The sequence below is a fragment of the Dermacentor albipictus genome, chromosome 1 (assembly GCF_038994185.2).
Source record: "Dermacentor albipictus isolate Rhodes 1998 colony chromosome 1, USDA_Dalb.pri_finalv2, whole genome shotgun sequence".
NCBI lineage: Eukaryota > Metazoa > Arthropoda > Arachnida > Ixodida > Ixodidae > Dermacentor > Dermacentor albipictus.
In genome coordinates, this window is record NC_091821.1 from 385,612,437 (window position 1) to 385,627,197 (window position 14,761).

A 14,761-nucleotide genomic window follows, 5' to 3' on the forward strand; every position below is an offset into this window, starting at 1 on the left:
CGGATATCGCTTCGAGATTGAGATCGGTGCCATCAAGGCCGTTTAAGAAGAGTTGCAATGCGGAACGATGTCGACTGGCGTCCGTACTCGTTCAGACAGTCAACATTCTACTCATCTATAGCTGATTTCACCAAAGTCAAATTTTATTTCAGTTTTGTTTCAGTTGACCTTTAAGCGAAAACATGTAGCCTCAACTATCGCACACTTACGAAGTCCTCCTCTTTAATTCATTTCAGTTATCATGACGATATCACCTCGTCACTGATGACAAAGAGAGCGACGTGGTGTGTGCAGCAGTAGCAAAATACTGGATGTGATGTCGCAAGAAATATCTTCCGACTGTTCTACACGCAGGGCAATCGTGTTATGGGCCATGGACGGTGCCGTAGGAGCATGCTCTGGGTCAGTGGAGTCCTGGGCTGCGGGTGGTCTTTCTGTTTGCTGACGACGGCTCTTCTAGCGCACACCGAGCATGCGACCGCCAGGAGGCCCCAAAACCACTCGGATCTGGCTGTCGGCGACGAACTACAGTCATTCCTGTACAAAGGTACGCGCATACTGAAGCCGTTAAGAGAGGGAAGGAGAATGCTTACCAACAGGAAAGGGAGCAAAGAGGTCGACCTGAAATGCATTCCTGCAGCCAGAACTGGCTGCAGGGATGCAACGTAACTTAACGTTGTGTTAAGAGACAACAGTACAACGCAACTTTACGTTGTTCTGGGAAAGTGGAATAGGGGCATGATGGGCGGTGATGGGGGCAGAAGGAAGAAGCAGGCGACTATAGTCTGCTCCAAGACCATGCTCACTAAGGAATCGATTAAGCTCCGTAGTGCCTGAAAACTATCTTGCAAACGTGGTGGAGAATCAGACGAAACAAGATCTATCGAATGCGGCCGCTCGCATCTGAGACACCTCTTGATTTCGCTCGTACTATTTTATTCCATCTAAAGAAAGGCTACGAAATTTCTTGAGCAATATGGTGTGTAGTTCTCCAAACTGAAATGGGCGAAGTGAGAAGGGAACGCAAAATGTGCTAAGAGAAATACTTTTGTCTCAGGCGACATGAAGGTCCATGTTACTTCTGTACGTAGTAGAGAATTGGGCCTTTATGTCCCTGGATGTCAGTTGCATTCTTTATTGAGAAGCTGATCGAGTTATAGCCATCTGTCTTGTATTACGACCTTGTTGAGTATACGATAATAACCTTAAGTTAATGAAAGCAGGATAGCTATTGTGTTATGTAGACAAATAGAGACGCTAACTCCAATAGTTTACAACCTAAATGAAAGGAAATAATAATTAGAGCGCAAGAATGAATATTGCGAGTGTGAGATACATTGAGGACGGCCACTGCACAGTCACTGAGGGGCTGTGCAAGACACGAAGCTTTGGCGAATTGAAGCTGGTCATTCGTATACTTTGACCTTCTGTCTGCTTACACCCGCGCACAATTCATGACCTTTACATAGCAGAATGAGTAAAAGGTGAGCGAGTTAGTACGGTTGGGTAGCTTAGCGCCCTTTGATGTATTTTTTGTTTTGTCTCTTTTATCGCAGTTGTGTCGCGCTGCAGCCCAACTGTGCTTTAAATAGCAGTCTGTTGTTGAATTTGCTGCGCACATCTGGCGGATCACACATGCTGAGCACAGCTGTCTTTAGTGTACAGGTATCAATGAGGGCGCAAATGTGACGTCGGATTGTCTTTTTGCACGCGCAAACCTGTATCATGACGGTGATTTGAGCCTTCTAGCAGCACACACGTGTTATGCTATGACGTTTATAATGGTCATTTAGCAATTTATTAACCTTTTATCACGATAGCAATTATGGACATTACTGGCGAATTTCCACCGTCGTCGTGATCTTCCGCTTAAAGTCAAAGTGCGATAACGTCGCGGCAGCGCGCAGTGTGCTGTAGGTGCGAGCGAAAGCGTTGGGGGGGGGGGGGGATCGAGTACGACTGTGGCTTGATGCGGCGGTGTCTTCTCGTGCTCTCAAGGGAGGAAGGCGAGGAGAATGCGCGCCGTCTTTTCACGCGCGCAAGCAGGCGTGGGAGGAGATGTGCGCGTGCTAGATAAGCAGGCAGGTTAGTGGGCTTCTGTGCTTCTACTCCAGCTGCGGTGGCTGAGCGCGGACGCGCGCGTCCTATCTGCGCTGGGTTCGAAGGCTAGCCGACCTGAGACAGCTGATGGCTTCGTGTGCACTGTGTTCCCGCGCGCCTAGTTCGCGTTGAAGCGAGAGGCAGCACGCTCGCCGCTGCTACCGCTCATCAGGCCAGCGTTCTGATAGCGAGTGTCCACAGTCATCGAGTGAGATGTGTTCTCGTTTGCCTGTATACGCGTGACAACGTGCTTCTTAAGTTAGTAAGGGAAGGCTTACAGCAGTTCGTGAATCTGACAAAACGACTTACCTTACTTGGTATAATGTTTTAATAATTTGCTTTCGCAATCAATGTTTTGCCTGTCGGATAGTAGTGTTACTTTTTTTTGCCTCTGAAAATGCCGCAGGAGATGTAAGAACACACAAGAAGAAGATTGCGTGGAATAAGATTTTATAGACACAACTTTGTTTTTAGATGCGATGGAAATGATATGTTGTTGAAGTAATTTGAAAGATGAGACGACGAAGATGGTGATATTTATTTCCATCTCCTTTGAAACAGGGCGGAACAAATAGTACCTGGAGCTTGATTTAATGAGGCTTTACTGCATCTATCATTATGAAGTCTTTTGTATATCTGATCTCGAATGTAACATTCGTATTTAAAACCTATGTCACTATATTGTACCGTTATATACCTGCGCTTGCAATGACTCCGGTTCTGTCAATATCGTCCTTGCTATTTTTCCACCAATGCTACAAACGTCTTATACTCATCCAGGCTGCTGACAAGTGAATCCTTTCACCTTCTTTAAATCACAACACTTCAGGAAGGTGGATGCTCCTAGCGAAAGAGTGGCATCACAAAACTCCACCCGTTGAAAAGTTTACAACTACACTCTTAAAAAGTTTACACGTTTTCTAAATTGGTACAGCGCCACATAGAAAGGAAGAAACAAACCGAGCCGGCCAGATGAAAGCACAGAGCGCTCTGTACTTTCATCTGGCCGGCTCGGCTTGTTTTTTTCTTTCTATGTTGCGCTGTACCAGTTTTGAATTCAATACCAAATTGCCCGGTCTTCAACCCCAGTTTACACGCTTTGGAGCTTATCTTGTCCTACAACAATAATGGTAATCTGCCTTGCTTGCGTTTCCTTTCTTGAAAACTCGGCGCTCGCTACTTTGCTGTTGAGAATGCTGTGTCAAGCTGTTTACGCGCAAGACGTTCGTGACTAGGAAGTACCGAGCTCGCAGCGTTAAAGAAAGGAATTTCGGGCAAGAGAGATTGCGTTTATTGTTGTCGAACAAAATACAACCCAAAGGGGGTAAACTTTTTTGGGAGTGTAGATGCTCAGCCCTTCGATATGCAAGAAGTGGAGGTTTAAGTGAATGATGCCTGCCTAGGATTGCTCGTCAACTATAGAAATATCAAACGCACTTGCAATTTGACTTGGCCTTTACATCTTGCTTACGCGACACCTCACCCTCTCAAGGCAAGCCGGCGGGTTCCTTGTCGAATGCGACGGTTACGGTTCCCTACGAGGATGCGGACAGGCTCCTCCGGCCGCAGCCATCGCAGCAGGAGGAGGAAGGAGCCGGAAATGCCTCGTCGTCGTTCTCGTGGCAGCACCAGCAGCAGCTCGCCGCCACTCTGTCGACGTTGCCGTGCGTGCCGCCGTCCATCGACGAGTTCCCGCGGGACCCGTTCACCCAGGAACAGCGGCTCCAAGGATGGCTGGCCGTGCACTTCCTGGTGCTCGCCTACCTTTGCTGCATGCTGGCCATCGTGTGCGACGAGTACTTTGTGCCCTGCCTGGAGCGGCTGTCCGATGGTGGGTGTGCACCATCCTTAAACGGGAAACTGAGTTATTTCGTACGAGCCTCGTATTGGCGATATTTTCGAGAGATCGCTTCTGGATAGCGGTGAGCTTTCCGAGAAGTCGCGACACTCCGTCTGTGCCCAAAGCTTGAATGAAGGTGCTTAAGTTATATTTTATCGAATGCGCTATCGGTAGTACGAGCCAATTAGTAGTGCAACTTTACGTATAATCCATCGCGACAGAATGTAAATACACGGTTATTCGACCAGAAATAACAAGGTCTGCATTCTGATCGAGCGGCCGCGGCAGATGTGATTCAGACGCTTATACCCAAGGCTTGATAGAATTAGAGAGCTTGGGAGCTATTGTCACCGGAATTTTCACAGCAATTGATTGTCATACGCACTATGCTAGTTTCGCTCTGTAGCCCATGACCGTACTAAAAAAAATATGATCTATTATTATGGAAACATTTTGCCGCCGTTACACGCCAGATAAATGTATTTGTAGAACATTTGACGCGTTTGTGAGACTACCTTGCTCAGTGCGCGAGCTGGTATTACAACCACCGCGCATTGGCCAGTCATAGCCACACTACTCTAAAACCTTCCACGTTTCGGATTTCTAGACAGGATAGAATCAAATGTGATGAATGAATGACAGGCGATTGTGCTCATTTTTCTTAATCCCACTTCCCTTTTCAAAGCGAAGCTTCCTTCATATGCTCTACCGTCGTTTGCTGTACTTATGTTAATGGCATTTGTGTTATGGTTTGACAACTTTTGTTATGATTTATCCTTCTTTTTTTTTAAATTCCTATCTGAAAAGGAGTAGCCGGCGCCTGTTAAAGGCGACAACATCTCCTAAATACCATATAATAATAATAAAAGAACAGTCGTTTGGTTTCCTTGGTAGTTGTCTGGAGCATCTCGAGCACAGCGCACACAACGCATAAACGAGCAAGTGTGCATTAATTACGCGAAGCGACACTGCTACATGGAGGTCTGGCGCTTCATGAGCACAGCGCGCCCAGCGCACACTCTGCATAGATCGCGCAAAATGTTGAGTAAAACGTAATAGACTGTAGCACCAACACGTCAATCACGCCAAGCAAAGCCTCACATAGAGGTGTTTACGGGCAAACTTGTGGTTTAAATCCGTGTGGTGGTGAGACGAGACCGCCAGAGATGCTTGGCCAGACCTCCGAAGAAGCGGAAAGTCGGAAGAGAACATCAGCTCTATATGCTACAAACAACGTCGGGCATCAGGAAGGAAGGAAAGAGAAAAGCAGAAGGCAGGGAGGTTAACCGAAATAACGTCCGGTTGGCTACTCTACACCGGGGGAACGGGAAAGGGGAAAACAAAGATGACGGGGAGAGAGAGAAGGGAAGGTAAGAAGGAAATTAGTGGTGAGTTCGCTGACGCATCTGGTCTATAGTAATTGCACTAATAGACACCGACGTTCACACAAGTCCGTCATCCTCAAGAAGCACAAAAGTGCCTTCACCGCTTTATAGGCCGATGAGCGATGTGGGTGGTTTTTCAGCAGTACCTGCACGGAAAGCGCCCGATTGTCCAGTTTTTGGAGAGCGTTAGCAAGTTATTGTCTTTCTGGGGCATATCGTGGACAATGGCACAGCGGATGGCCGATATTTACTTCGGTGCCGCAGACCTCGCATGCTGCATTGTCGGTCACTCAAATTAATGTAGAGTATGCCTTTGTGAAGGCAACTCCTAACCAAAGGCGACAGAGAAGCTTAGCTTGACGTTGAGGAAATCCGAATGGAGGTCCGAGTTGCAGTGAGGGTTTAATCGACGCAGTCTTGTAAGTCTTAAGTTTGGCGAGTTCCACTCGGTAAGTGAGAGACTGCGTGCCATGAGTCGAAGCTGCCTTGCTGCGTCTGTCCTCAGCGTCACAAAACAACGTCCGCGAAAACACGCCGAAAGCTTCCCTTTCTCATGGTTCCTACACAGGCTTAGAACCTGCGCAAATATGTTATTTGGCAGCATTTTTATCATCGAAGGTACCTGGTAAATGTTAATATATGTAGTAGTGATCGCCTTTTATTAGTACGCATATGTACGACACGATAAAAGTTCCCGAGCATGCAATGAGGCTAGTCACAATAAGTGTAAATAAAAATTGACAACACTTAGGAGCAAACCGGATGCTCGTCTGGTTGATCTCCCAACCTTTCCTGTCTTTGCTCTCTCTCTCTCTTTAGAAGCTAAGTGTCCTCGATGTAGTTCGCTGACACGGTGACAAGCTATTGAATAACGTGCTCAATGAGGCCACCAAGCAATCCTTCATGGCCTAGCATGGGGTTGCGTTTGTCTGCAGTAAAATGACATGCAGTCTCTGCAAGTAATGTTATGAAGAAGCGGTCGTTTAGCAAGCTGTGACCGGCGCTCCACGACGCCATAGCGAAAGCTCTGAACGCTGCACGAACATAAAATGCAGGTAAAAAATGTACACGATACCAAATAGCAAAGGCGACTTCATCCTGAAGCTTTATGCAAAACATAGGCAGGACTGCAATGAAACAATACGAGTGTCACCTGAAAAGCTTCCGCCGACTTTAAGTTGAGCTTGACAGCGGAATGATACACACAGAGCAACGATCCTGCGCAGGCTACTGCTGAGACGTGGTGGTATGGGAACTTACTAATCCTCTCGCTGTGTCGTTACTCTTTTCTTATCTTACAGCGTTGAAGATATCATCCGACGTCGCCGGTGCTACGGTAATGGCTGTGGGCACTTCGTCGCCTGAGTTGTACTCTGCCATTATTGGTGAGAATGCATGCACATATTCCAATAAAATGAGGGTGAAGTGTTGAAAAAGAAAGTAAACAATGTTTTTAGTCGTTTATTTGACATAAAAGCGCCAATTTCTTGGGTCACCCGTGGACTTCTTGTCAAAATATGGAACGCAACTTACATCGCTGCTTGTGCTCAGATTTCAATAGCCGTTCTCGAGATTGATATATTGAAGTTACTGCGAGGTGTACTGCATGAGTAATACGCAAATCAAGCGCCTGTATCTTTTGCGCCCACTCACTCAGTTTCTGAAATGAAATAATGATGGATTTCTTGCTTTTTACTGCTGCCGTTTATTGGATTTAAAAGCCTTCTTAAGTGACTAAAAAATCAGTAGTCCATTTACATCACGATAATTCTTAACCATAGAAACGGCAGCCAGGAATGAAGTTCCAGGATTATAGCCAAACTATCATCATAAAACTAAATCTTTGTAACCATTCCTTCTAACTTTATACATCACCTAACACCCCAATCTCTCAATCAAAAAACACAATAACGAATCTTTTACATTATCTATTCTATTTATCATTAACCCCCAAAAACCCCAACCATCAACATATAATACAACTTAAAATCTCAACTCACACAACAAACTACAACACCCACACACACACACCACCCCCACACACCACCCCACACACACACCACACACACACACACACACCTCACACACACGACACACACACACAACACACAACACACACCCACCACACTCACACACCACACACAACACACACACACACACACACACACACACACACACACACACACACACACACACACACACACACACACACACACACACACACCACACACACACAACACCACACCACCACACCACCACACACACACACACCACACCACACACACACACACACACACACACACACACACACACACACACACCACACACACACCACACACACACACACACACACACACACACACACACACACACACACACACACACACCACACACACACACACACAACACACACACACACACACACACACACACACACACACACACACACACACACACACACACACACACACACACACACACACACACACAACACACACACACACACACACACACACACACACACACACACACACACACACACACACACACACACACACCACACACACACACACACACACACACACACACACACACACACACACACACACACACACACACACACAACACACACACACACACACACACACACCACACACACACACACACACCACACACACCTTCTCATAATTCACCACACACACACACACACACACACACACACACACACACACACACACACACACACACACCTTCTCATAATTCACAGACGGGTTCCAAGCGATGCAGAGTTTCACACAAATAAAAGAACACGGATATAGTGACAACAGCGCTAAAGTTCTCATACACCGACGCAACGTAAATACAGAAAGGTAAATCTTCCTTAGCAGTCCAGAAAATTCAAATGTTCATGTCCTCTAGAAGAAACCCAAGTAAATGGCTTATGCAATAACAAAACAGGCTGAAACAAGTGGAGCATTTGGTACAAGAAGCGTACTTAAAAATCCGGGTCGTTAAAAAAAAAATAATTTTGTGCGCCTATACACACACATTTTGACAATGCCCAAATTGATTAAAGCTTGCAGATTAAAAACCACCATAAATTCGTCACGATCTCATCACAACGTTACATTATTGTAAGCAAAAACGGCAGCCTGCAAGTTACTCTTTTCGTTTCTGACGAGAACTGCGAACCCAAATGAATGTTCAAGTTCAGGTCATCTGAAAACTTTCCCGTGCGAGAAGAACCATGAATACGAGACTATGCATCGAAGTGCCAGGTTTTGGGAGAAGCTCGGGTCACCGGCAATCGTTAAAGAAATCCGCGACACGCGACCGAAGGAGAGACAAAAAACGTTCACTGATAAGAAAGACAGATAGACTGGCCTGAGGAACGTTCTTCTAGCCAGCTACTGTGCATTGGGGGAACAGAAAGAGGGGCATGTTGCGTGACGATGACACCAGAAGGACGAGGCAAAACACATAGCGGACAAGTGGTTCAAACGTGACAGAAAATTTTACAACCAATTCCGCGAAAACAACGATTTCAAGCTCGTCCACATATAGCGCAATTCAGACAACGTGCGCAGCCCACATGTCGTCAAGAGAGGCGTGATTATACGGTCGCGGTCACTAGCTGAGAGGGTCTGTAGCGCCTCTTGTTGGGCGTGGCGACGAAAGAACGCCGTGTACTCTAATCGTCATGGTCGAAGGAAGTGCGAGGGTGGGCGTAAGGAGGCTGTCAATCCGGAACGAAACTTGACAGATCGAAACAGTCCAGAAGAAAAACGTGAAAGGCTACGCGGACTCATTAATTTTCGCCGGTTCTTCTGACGCACTAGGAGCAATGCCTCCTCTGACATATTTTCTTTTTCTTTCGCGATCGTAAAAAGGGTTACATGTTTGCACGATACACGTGTCCGAAAGCGACCGACGGCTTGGGCAACAGCGTTGTCTCTTTAGCTTCGGGGGCCGCGAACGTATACGGCAAAATTAATGACGCAGGTTCCTTTGTCACGGAGGGAGACATCGGCGTCGGCGCCATTGTAGGCTCGGCCGTGTTCAACATCCTCGGAGTCACCAGCGTGGCCGGCATCTATTTGCTCCACACGGTGAGTCGGCCCCGTCTGCCTTTGGCGAATGCCACCATCTCTTTGTGTGAGTAGCGTGCACTCGGATAACTACGTCTCGCCTCAGCGCGGTATGAAACAGATGGGGTTCGTGTTCCTTCCTTCGCTCTTCGAAAAAAAAAAAGAACTCGCACGCGTGCGGCGCAGCAGCGGTCTCTGGCGACACAGGCCATCAAACTCCACTGCGTACGTACGCGGAGACCGTGCTCGAAACACATCATTTCTCTCGCTAACCGCTCTCGGTATGAGGAGCGTTCATGTCTGGCGACAGCGTTCCGGTAAACAAATTGCTCCCTGTTCATCATTGTTCACAGCAAAGAAGACATGGAATGGACGCTAAGGGGGGGTCACCTTGACGTAGCGCTTGTTCGCAGTTCATATATATGGACGACCTTCGAGGCGGCCGTGACCTCGCGAAGCGGACGACAGTAGCCTACAAGCCTTATACGTACAACACAAATGGGCGTTCAAACTTGTGTTTCATGTGCGTACGTGTATCTGCGCGAGCCGTCTCGCACGAGGCATTCGTCCGAGAAAACTGAGGTCACATTTTCTTCTTCGGTATTTTGTAAGGACGACACAGCCTATTTAAGTACACCACACAGCGAAGGTATCTTCCAGTGATCTCCACTTATCTCTGTCCTGCTTCGGGTTGTACAGCGTGGACGGAGAAAGACTACAAAAAGAAGGACAGGTGCGTCGTCTTGTGCTTTTTTTTTTTGTGGTCGTCCCGTCTGCGCTATATACAAGCCAGCAAGCCTACATTTCCATTACCTCTTTGCTGCGTTTCGCTTTCCTTGGCGCACACAATGTGATACTAAAAATGTTGTTTCTCCTACACGAATTCATGGCCAATATATATATAATCTTAACTGATATAGTGACAGAACATATATGAAGGCTGGGCCATAAATACCTACCTGGTCTATGATTCTGCCAGTACTGATATTACCGCCATTAGGACAACAGCCATTGCTAATAATGATCATAATGTTAACCTGTTTGCAGACAGCGCAGCTTGAGTGGTACCCAATCGTGCGGGACTGCCTGCTGTACGTGGCCAGCGTCAGCGTGCTCGCAGCCAGCATCTCTGACAGCACCGTCCAATGGTATGTCATGACACAGCGCTTTATAGTCAAGTTTTGAGCCGCCTCTGACGCTTTGTTTAAAGGCACACGCCATGGTAGCTGCATCAACAGAAAACGTCGAATACCACGTAGTCGGCAGCTTGGAATCTTGCCACAAACGCGTGTTACGTATACCTTGAAGCAGTCGGCAGCTTTCGCTGTCAGAGTCGTAAAAAAAAAAAAGAAGAGCTATACAAGACCCTTGTGCGCCCTTTTCTGCGTTTGATAGAATTTCGTAACGTGTCGTGCACATATTTTCATCCAGACGCGAGGAATTACGCCGCTGAAGATAGTGAACACGGCTGTCAGATTTCATGGAACGAAAGAGCAATGCATGTTCCCGGGCGTAGTGTTGATTGAGAAGAAAGATAAAAATGCGTCTTATGATCGCATTCATGGCCTCAACTGTAGCCCGCGCTGCATCTTGTCCGAGCCCGATCGGTCGCTTCATATAGAAGAGAAGGAATGCGAGTGCAGGCTAATGAGGACAACTGTGCGTGCGAGAGTCGTTGCATGACCTCTTTGATATGGTGACGAGGATGGAAAAAATAAAAATAAAAGCAGTAATGCACCGTCAATATGATCCCTGTATTTATCTTCCTGCTCTGCTTTCAGAAGCAGATCACTGTACTTCTATTTGGCTTTTCTCGTATGTCAGCCTACGTTGCTGCGATTAAGAGCTTGAAAATGGTTTCGTCTGTCCTTTCCGCTGCGCTGTCGTTGTCGTGATGCCACTCACTCATCCTTAGTTTCCCCTTCGTCACACAAAGAAGAAAACTAAACCTTTGCCCACCACCAGGCATCGCTGTCGCTGGGCTTACTTTGTTGCATTGACGCCTGTGCAAAGAGCTATGCCTGCACACGCCGTAGTGCGGTCAGGCGATATATGGTGCTCTACGGCTGAGCATGGAGATATGCGTTCGATTCCAGGCCCGCTACGGCAGCCACATTCAGTTGTGGAAACAATGCACAAGCGCTTGAGTGCTTGTGCTAACGCGATAGCGTTAAGGGCCCCCTGTCGCAGAAAATCCAGCGTCGGCGTCCCACGTCTAGCGTCGACCATCTTGTGAGCGAAAGATCATTCCGAACCACGCATCCCGAACCACGCAAGCCCCCCGTGTAGTGCAGAGGCGTTACTGAAATAATTGAATTTCTCGTAGTAAAATTTGTGAGAAAAATTTTAATGTACGACTTACACACAACCTACAGACATGATACATACATTATAGCGTTGGATTGTAATTTGAATAAACGAGAAAACATAATTCTCTTATGCGGAAACTCAAACACAAAGCCCGTTTCCAGCGTTTCTACCATTCATACACCGGTACGCCGGTTCCTTGCAACACCACCCAGATGGCGCTCGCCTCCGCGCATTCTCGGCCCACACAAGAGGCCGCGTTCTTGCGTTTCTACCGGAGAGCTCGCCTTCGTGCATAGAGTCCGCTGCCAGCGTTTTCCAAACATAAAAGTTGCATAGGATACAGTTGCGGGGAAGCTTGAGAAGCAGTCAGTGATCTTTGAATGCTATCGCGTTCCACTCTTAAATGCGAAACTTAAGCATCCTCCAAATTTTTTAGGCGCACGGTGAAGAACCCCAGGGAGTGGCAAATTTATTCTGGAGGCGTCTCACTGCACAGCTGCTGCTTGCTGTTTTCAATCAATCAATCAATCAATCAATCAATCAATCAATCAATCAATCAATCAATCAATCAATCAATCAATCAATCAATCAATCAATCAATCAATCAATCAATGTGGCTGCTCATTGGTAATTGGTACAAGACAGGCCAAAATTGCGCCATTTATACTTTTGCATGAAATACACGAGTGCTTGTGTGTTTATACCCATGGTGCAGGTATGAGGCTGCATCTCTGCTGCTGCTCTTCGGCGTGTACATTCTGGTGATGCATTACAACCCACAGCTCAAAAGCCTGGCCATCGCTCAGGTAGGGATAATCCTGTCATTGCGTGGCCTTATCGATCTTGTAACTTAGCATAATGATGGCAATTTTATCGCTCGAACTTTGTGCGCGAGGCAGCATGTCAGATTTTGAAGCGCCGTCGTAACATTCCTTCGTTGTGTGCGTAACGTACAGCGCAGGAACGACGGTGACCGCTGTATGTGACCGTTGTATGTGAGCATGCTGCGATGAGAGTTGCGTAAACGTTGCATACGCACTCTTGTATTGAGGTTTTGCTGCGTGATAAGCTGCTTTACGGTATTCCGCGCGAAAGATGTTTTTGCACACGTATGAGGGAAAGTAACTGATTGTTTAACCAGTGGCGCTTCTGTAGGGTTTGCAAATACATGTAGTCTCCCGACTGGCATGATACAGTAGGTCCGACAATCACAGTAAGGTTCCGGTTAATTAGGTCGTCATGATTGTGAATACTGAATTCTGATGCTGTTTGGAAATTCACAAAGGATAAATTGTGTTGAAACAGGCTGTGTGAACCGCGTTATAAACCTGTTACGGAGCGAATGCAATTTCTTTCTTAGCTGTACGACAGTCGTGGTCTGTTATGTTAACATACCAAAGCTCGTGTAAGATGACTTATAAGCTACCAAACGACCTCATACATGTTCTCAATGGAGGTCTTAATATTTGGCCTATGAGTCAAACCGTAAAATACTAAAGTGGTCTCTTCCATCTTAATTAAGCAAAACCTTAAGAGAAGAAAAAAAAAACGAAATGTCTTTTTGCGGCATCCGTGTTGCCTCGCTTGTTTTGGTTTATGAATTCATTCGCGTTGCACTTTCTTGCCGGTCACGCAGTTGCTTGCTAGCCTTATAATACCTTCATTTGTAATCAGCAATTACAGACCTTCAGAACAGCACGATGCGGACCAGCAAAATACCATCTGCGCAGGCGCACCTAGCGCGCAGTAAGTGCACGTTGCATTTCCGGGTGCGCGCATCACGGTGTTCCATAACATGAAATTCAAAGTTTGACGGCAGCACTTCAGGCCGGGAAAATACGCATTGAAGAAGCGGTAGAAGGTGCCATAGCATACTTACGCTATGCGTAATCCCAGGATGCAGGAAAGATAAGTGCCTGTGTGATGGCTTACGGCTGAACTTTATTTGCATGGCGCTGGCGTCTTCGTCATCTATTCTGTTTTCGCCTGTTTTGGCTCTGAATTATATTCGTGACAAATGGCCCAGAAATAATTAATTCTACTTCCCTTATGTGCACAAACAGCATAGTGAGACCGCAAGGAAATGTGAACGGCTCCTTGTGTGACTTCCGATTGAGCAGGAAAATGATCGCACACCTTCTTTGCTAGTGCCCTCGTTTTGAACTAGCAAAGAGGAGCGCTCTCCACGTTATAAACGAGCTGGGCAAACGCCCATGCTCGGAAACAAAAATTGCGCGACACAACCTTGCACGCGGATACCGTCGTGGACGGCTATTATAGACGCTGCTGCGTAAATCTACCGGTTTTCGATCGCGACAAATTGTGACCGGGTGACATAGCGCACTGTGTAACGGTGTGTGTAGGCGACACTGACACTGTATGCGACAGGGCGGTGACTTGACGAACTGCTTTGACAGTGCCTACTCTTATAGTCCTATATTGTTAATTCCTCCTTTCTTTCTTTCTTTCTTTCTTTCTTTCTTTCTTTCTTTCTTTCTTTCTTTCTTTCTTTCTTTCTTTCTTTCTTTCTTTCTTTCTTTCTTTCTTTCTTTCTTTCTTTCTTTCTTTCTTTCTTTCTTTCTTTCTTTTCTCTAATATTTCGCACTATCTTTTCCCCTTCCCTAGCACAGGGTAGCAAACCAGAAATACCATCTGGTTAACTTACTCGTCTTGTGTTTACATTCATCTCTCTCTCTCTCTTTCTCTCTCCTGGCAGAAGAAAGGCTTTTGTTATATATGGTGCGGTTCGCTGTGCTATCGTACACAGTCTCCATTGCTCATGACCGCAGGTGGACGAGTTTGTGGCGTACATCAAGTCCGAGAAGCCGGCGGGGCCCCGACCGGAAAAAAGCAAATCCGCAGCGCCACCGGCCGCAGCCGCCAGCGCCCCTGCAGTGAGCGAGGTGGCGGCGCCCCTTCTGTCGTCCGCCAACCACGCCTCGCACTCTCCGCTCGAGCCCGCTGCTGCTGTCTCGGTGGTCAAAGCGAGGAGTGGTAGCCAGGCGAGAGTCGGGGTAGCCACCGAGAAGGGCTACGAC

The 14,761-nt window shown here is 47.0% G+C and overlaps 1 protein-coding gene across 2 annotated transcripts in view; it reads left to right on the forward strand.

Moving 5' to 3' along the window:
* Positions 1-14,761, forward strand: part of LOC135902408 (sodium/potassium/calcium exchanger 5-like) — a 52,400-nt gene that overhangs the window by 31,383 nt on the left and 6,256 nt on the right. For both annotated transcript variants that reach the window (XM_065432429.2, XM_065432428.2), the window contains exons 2-8: positions 355-547; positions 3,593-3,931; positions 6,627-6,710; positions 9,328-9,434; positions 10,461-10,561; positions 12,439-12,529; positions 14,513-14,761. The exon at positions 14,513-14,761 is cut by the window's right edge and continues 79 nt beyond it. In XM_065432429.2, the coding sequence (XP_065288501.1) occupies positions 367-547; positions 3,593-3,931; positions 6,627-6,710; positions 9,328-9,434; positions 10,461-10,561; positions 12,439-12,529; positions 14,513-14,761 (1,152 nt within the window). In that variant the 5' untranslated portion in view covers positions 355-366. The remainder of the gene's footprint in view (positions 1-354; positions 548-3,592; positions 3,932-6,626; positions 6,711-9,327; positions 9,435-10,460; positions 10,562-12,438; positions 12,530-14,512) is intronic.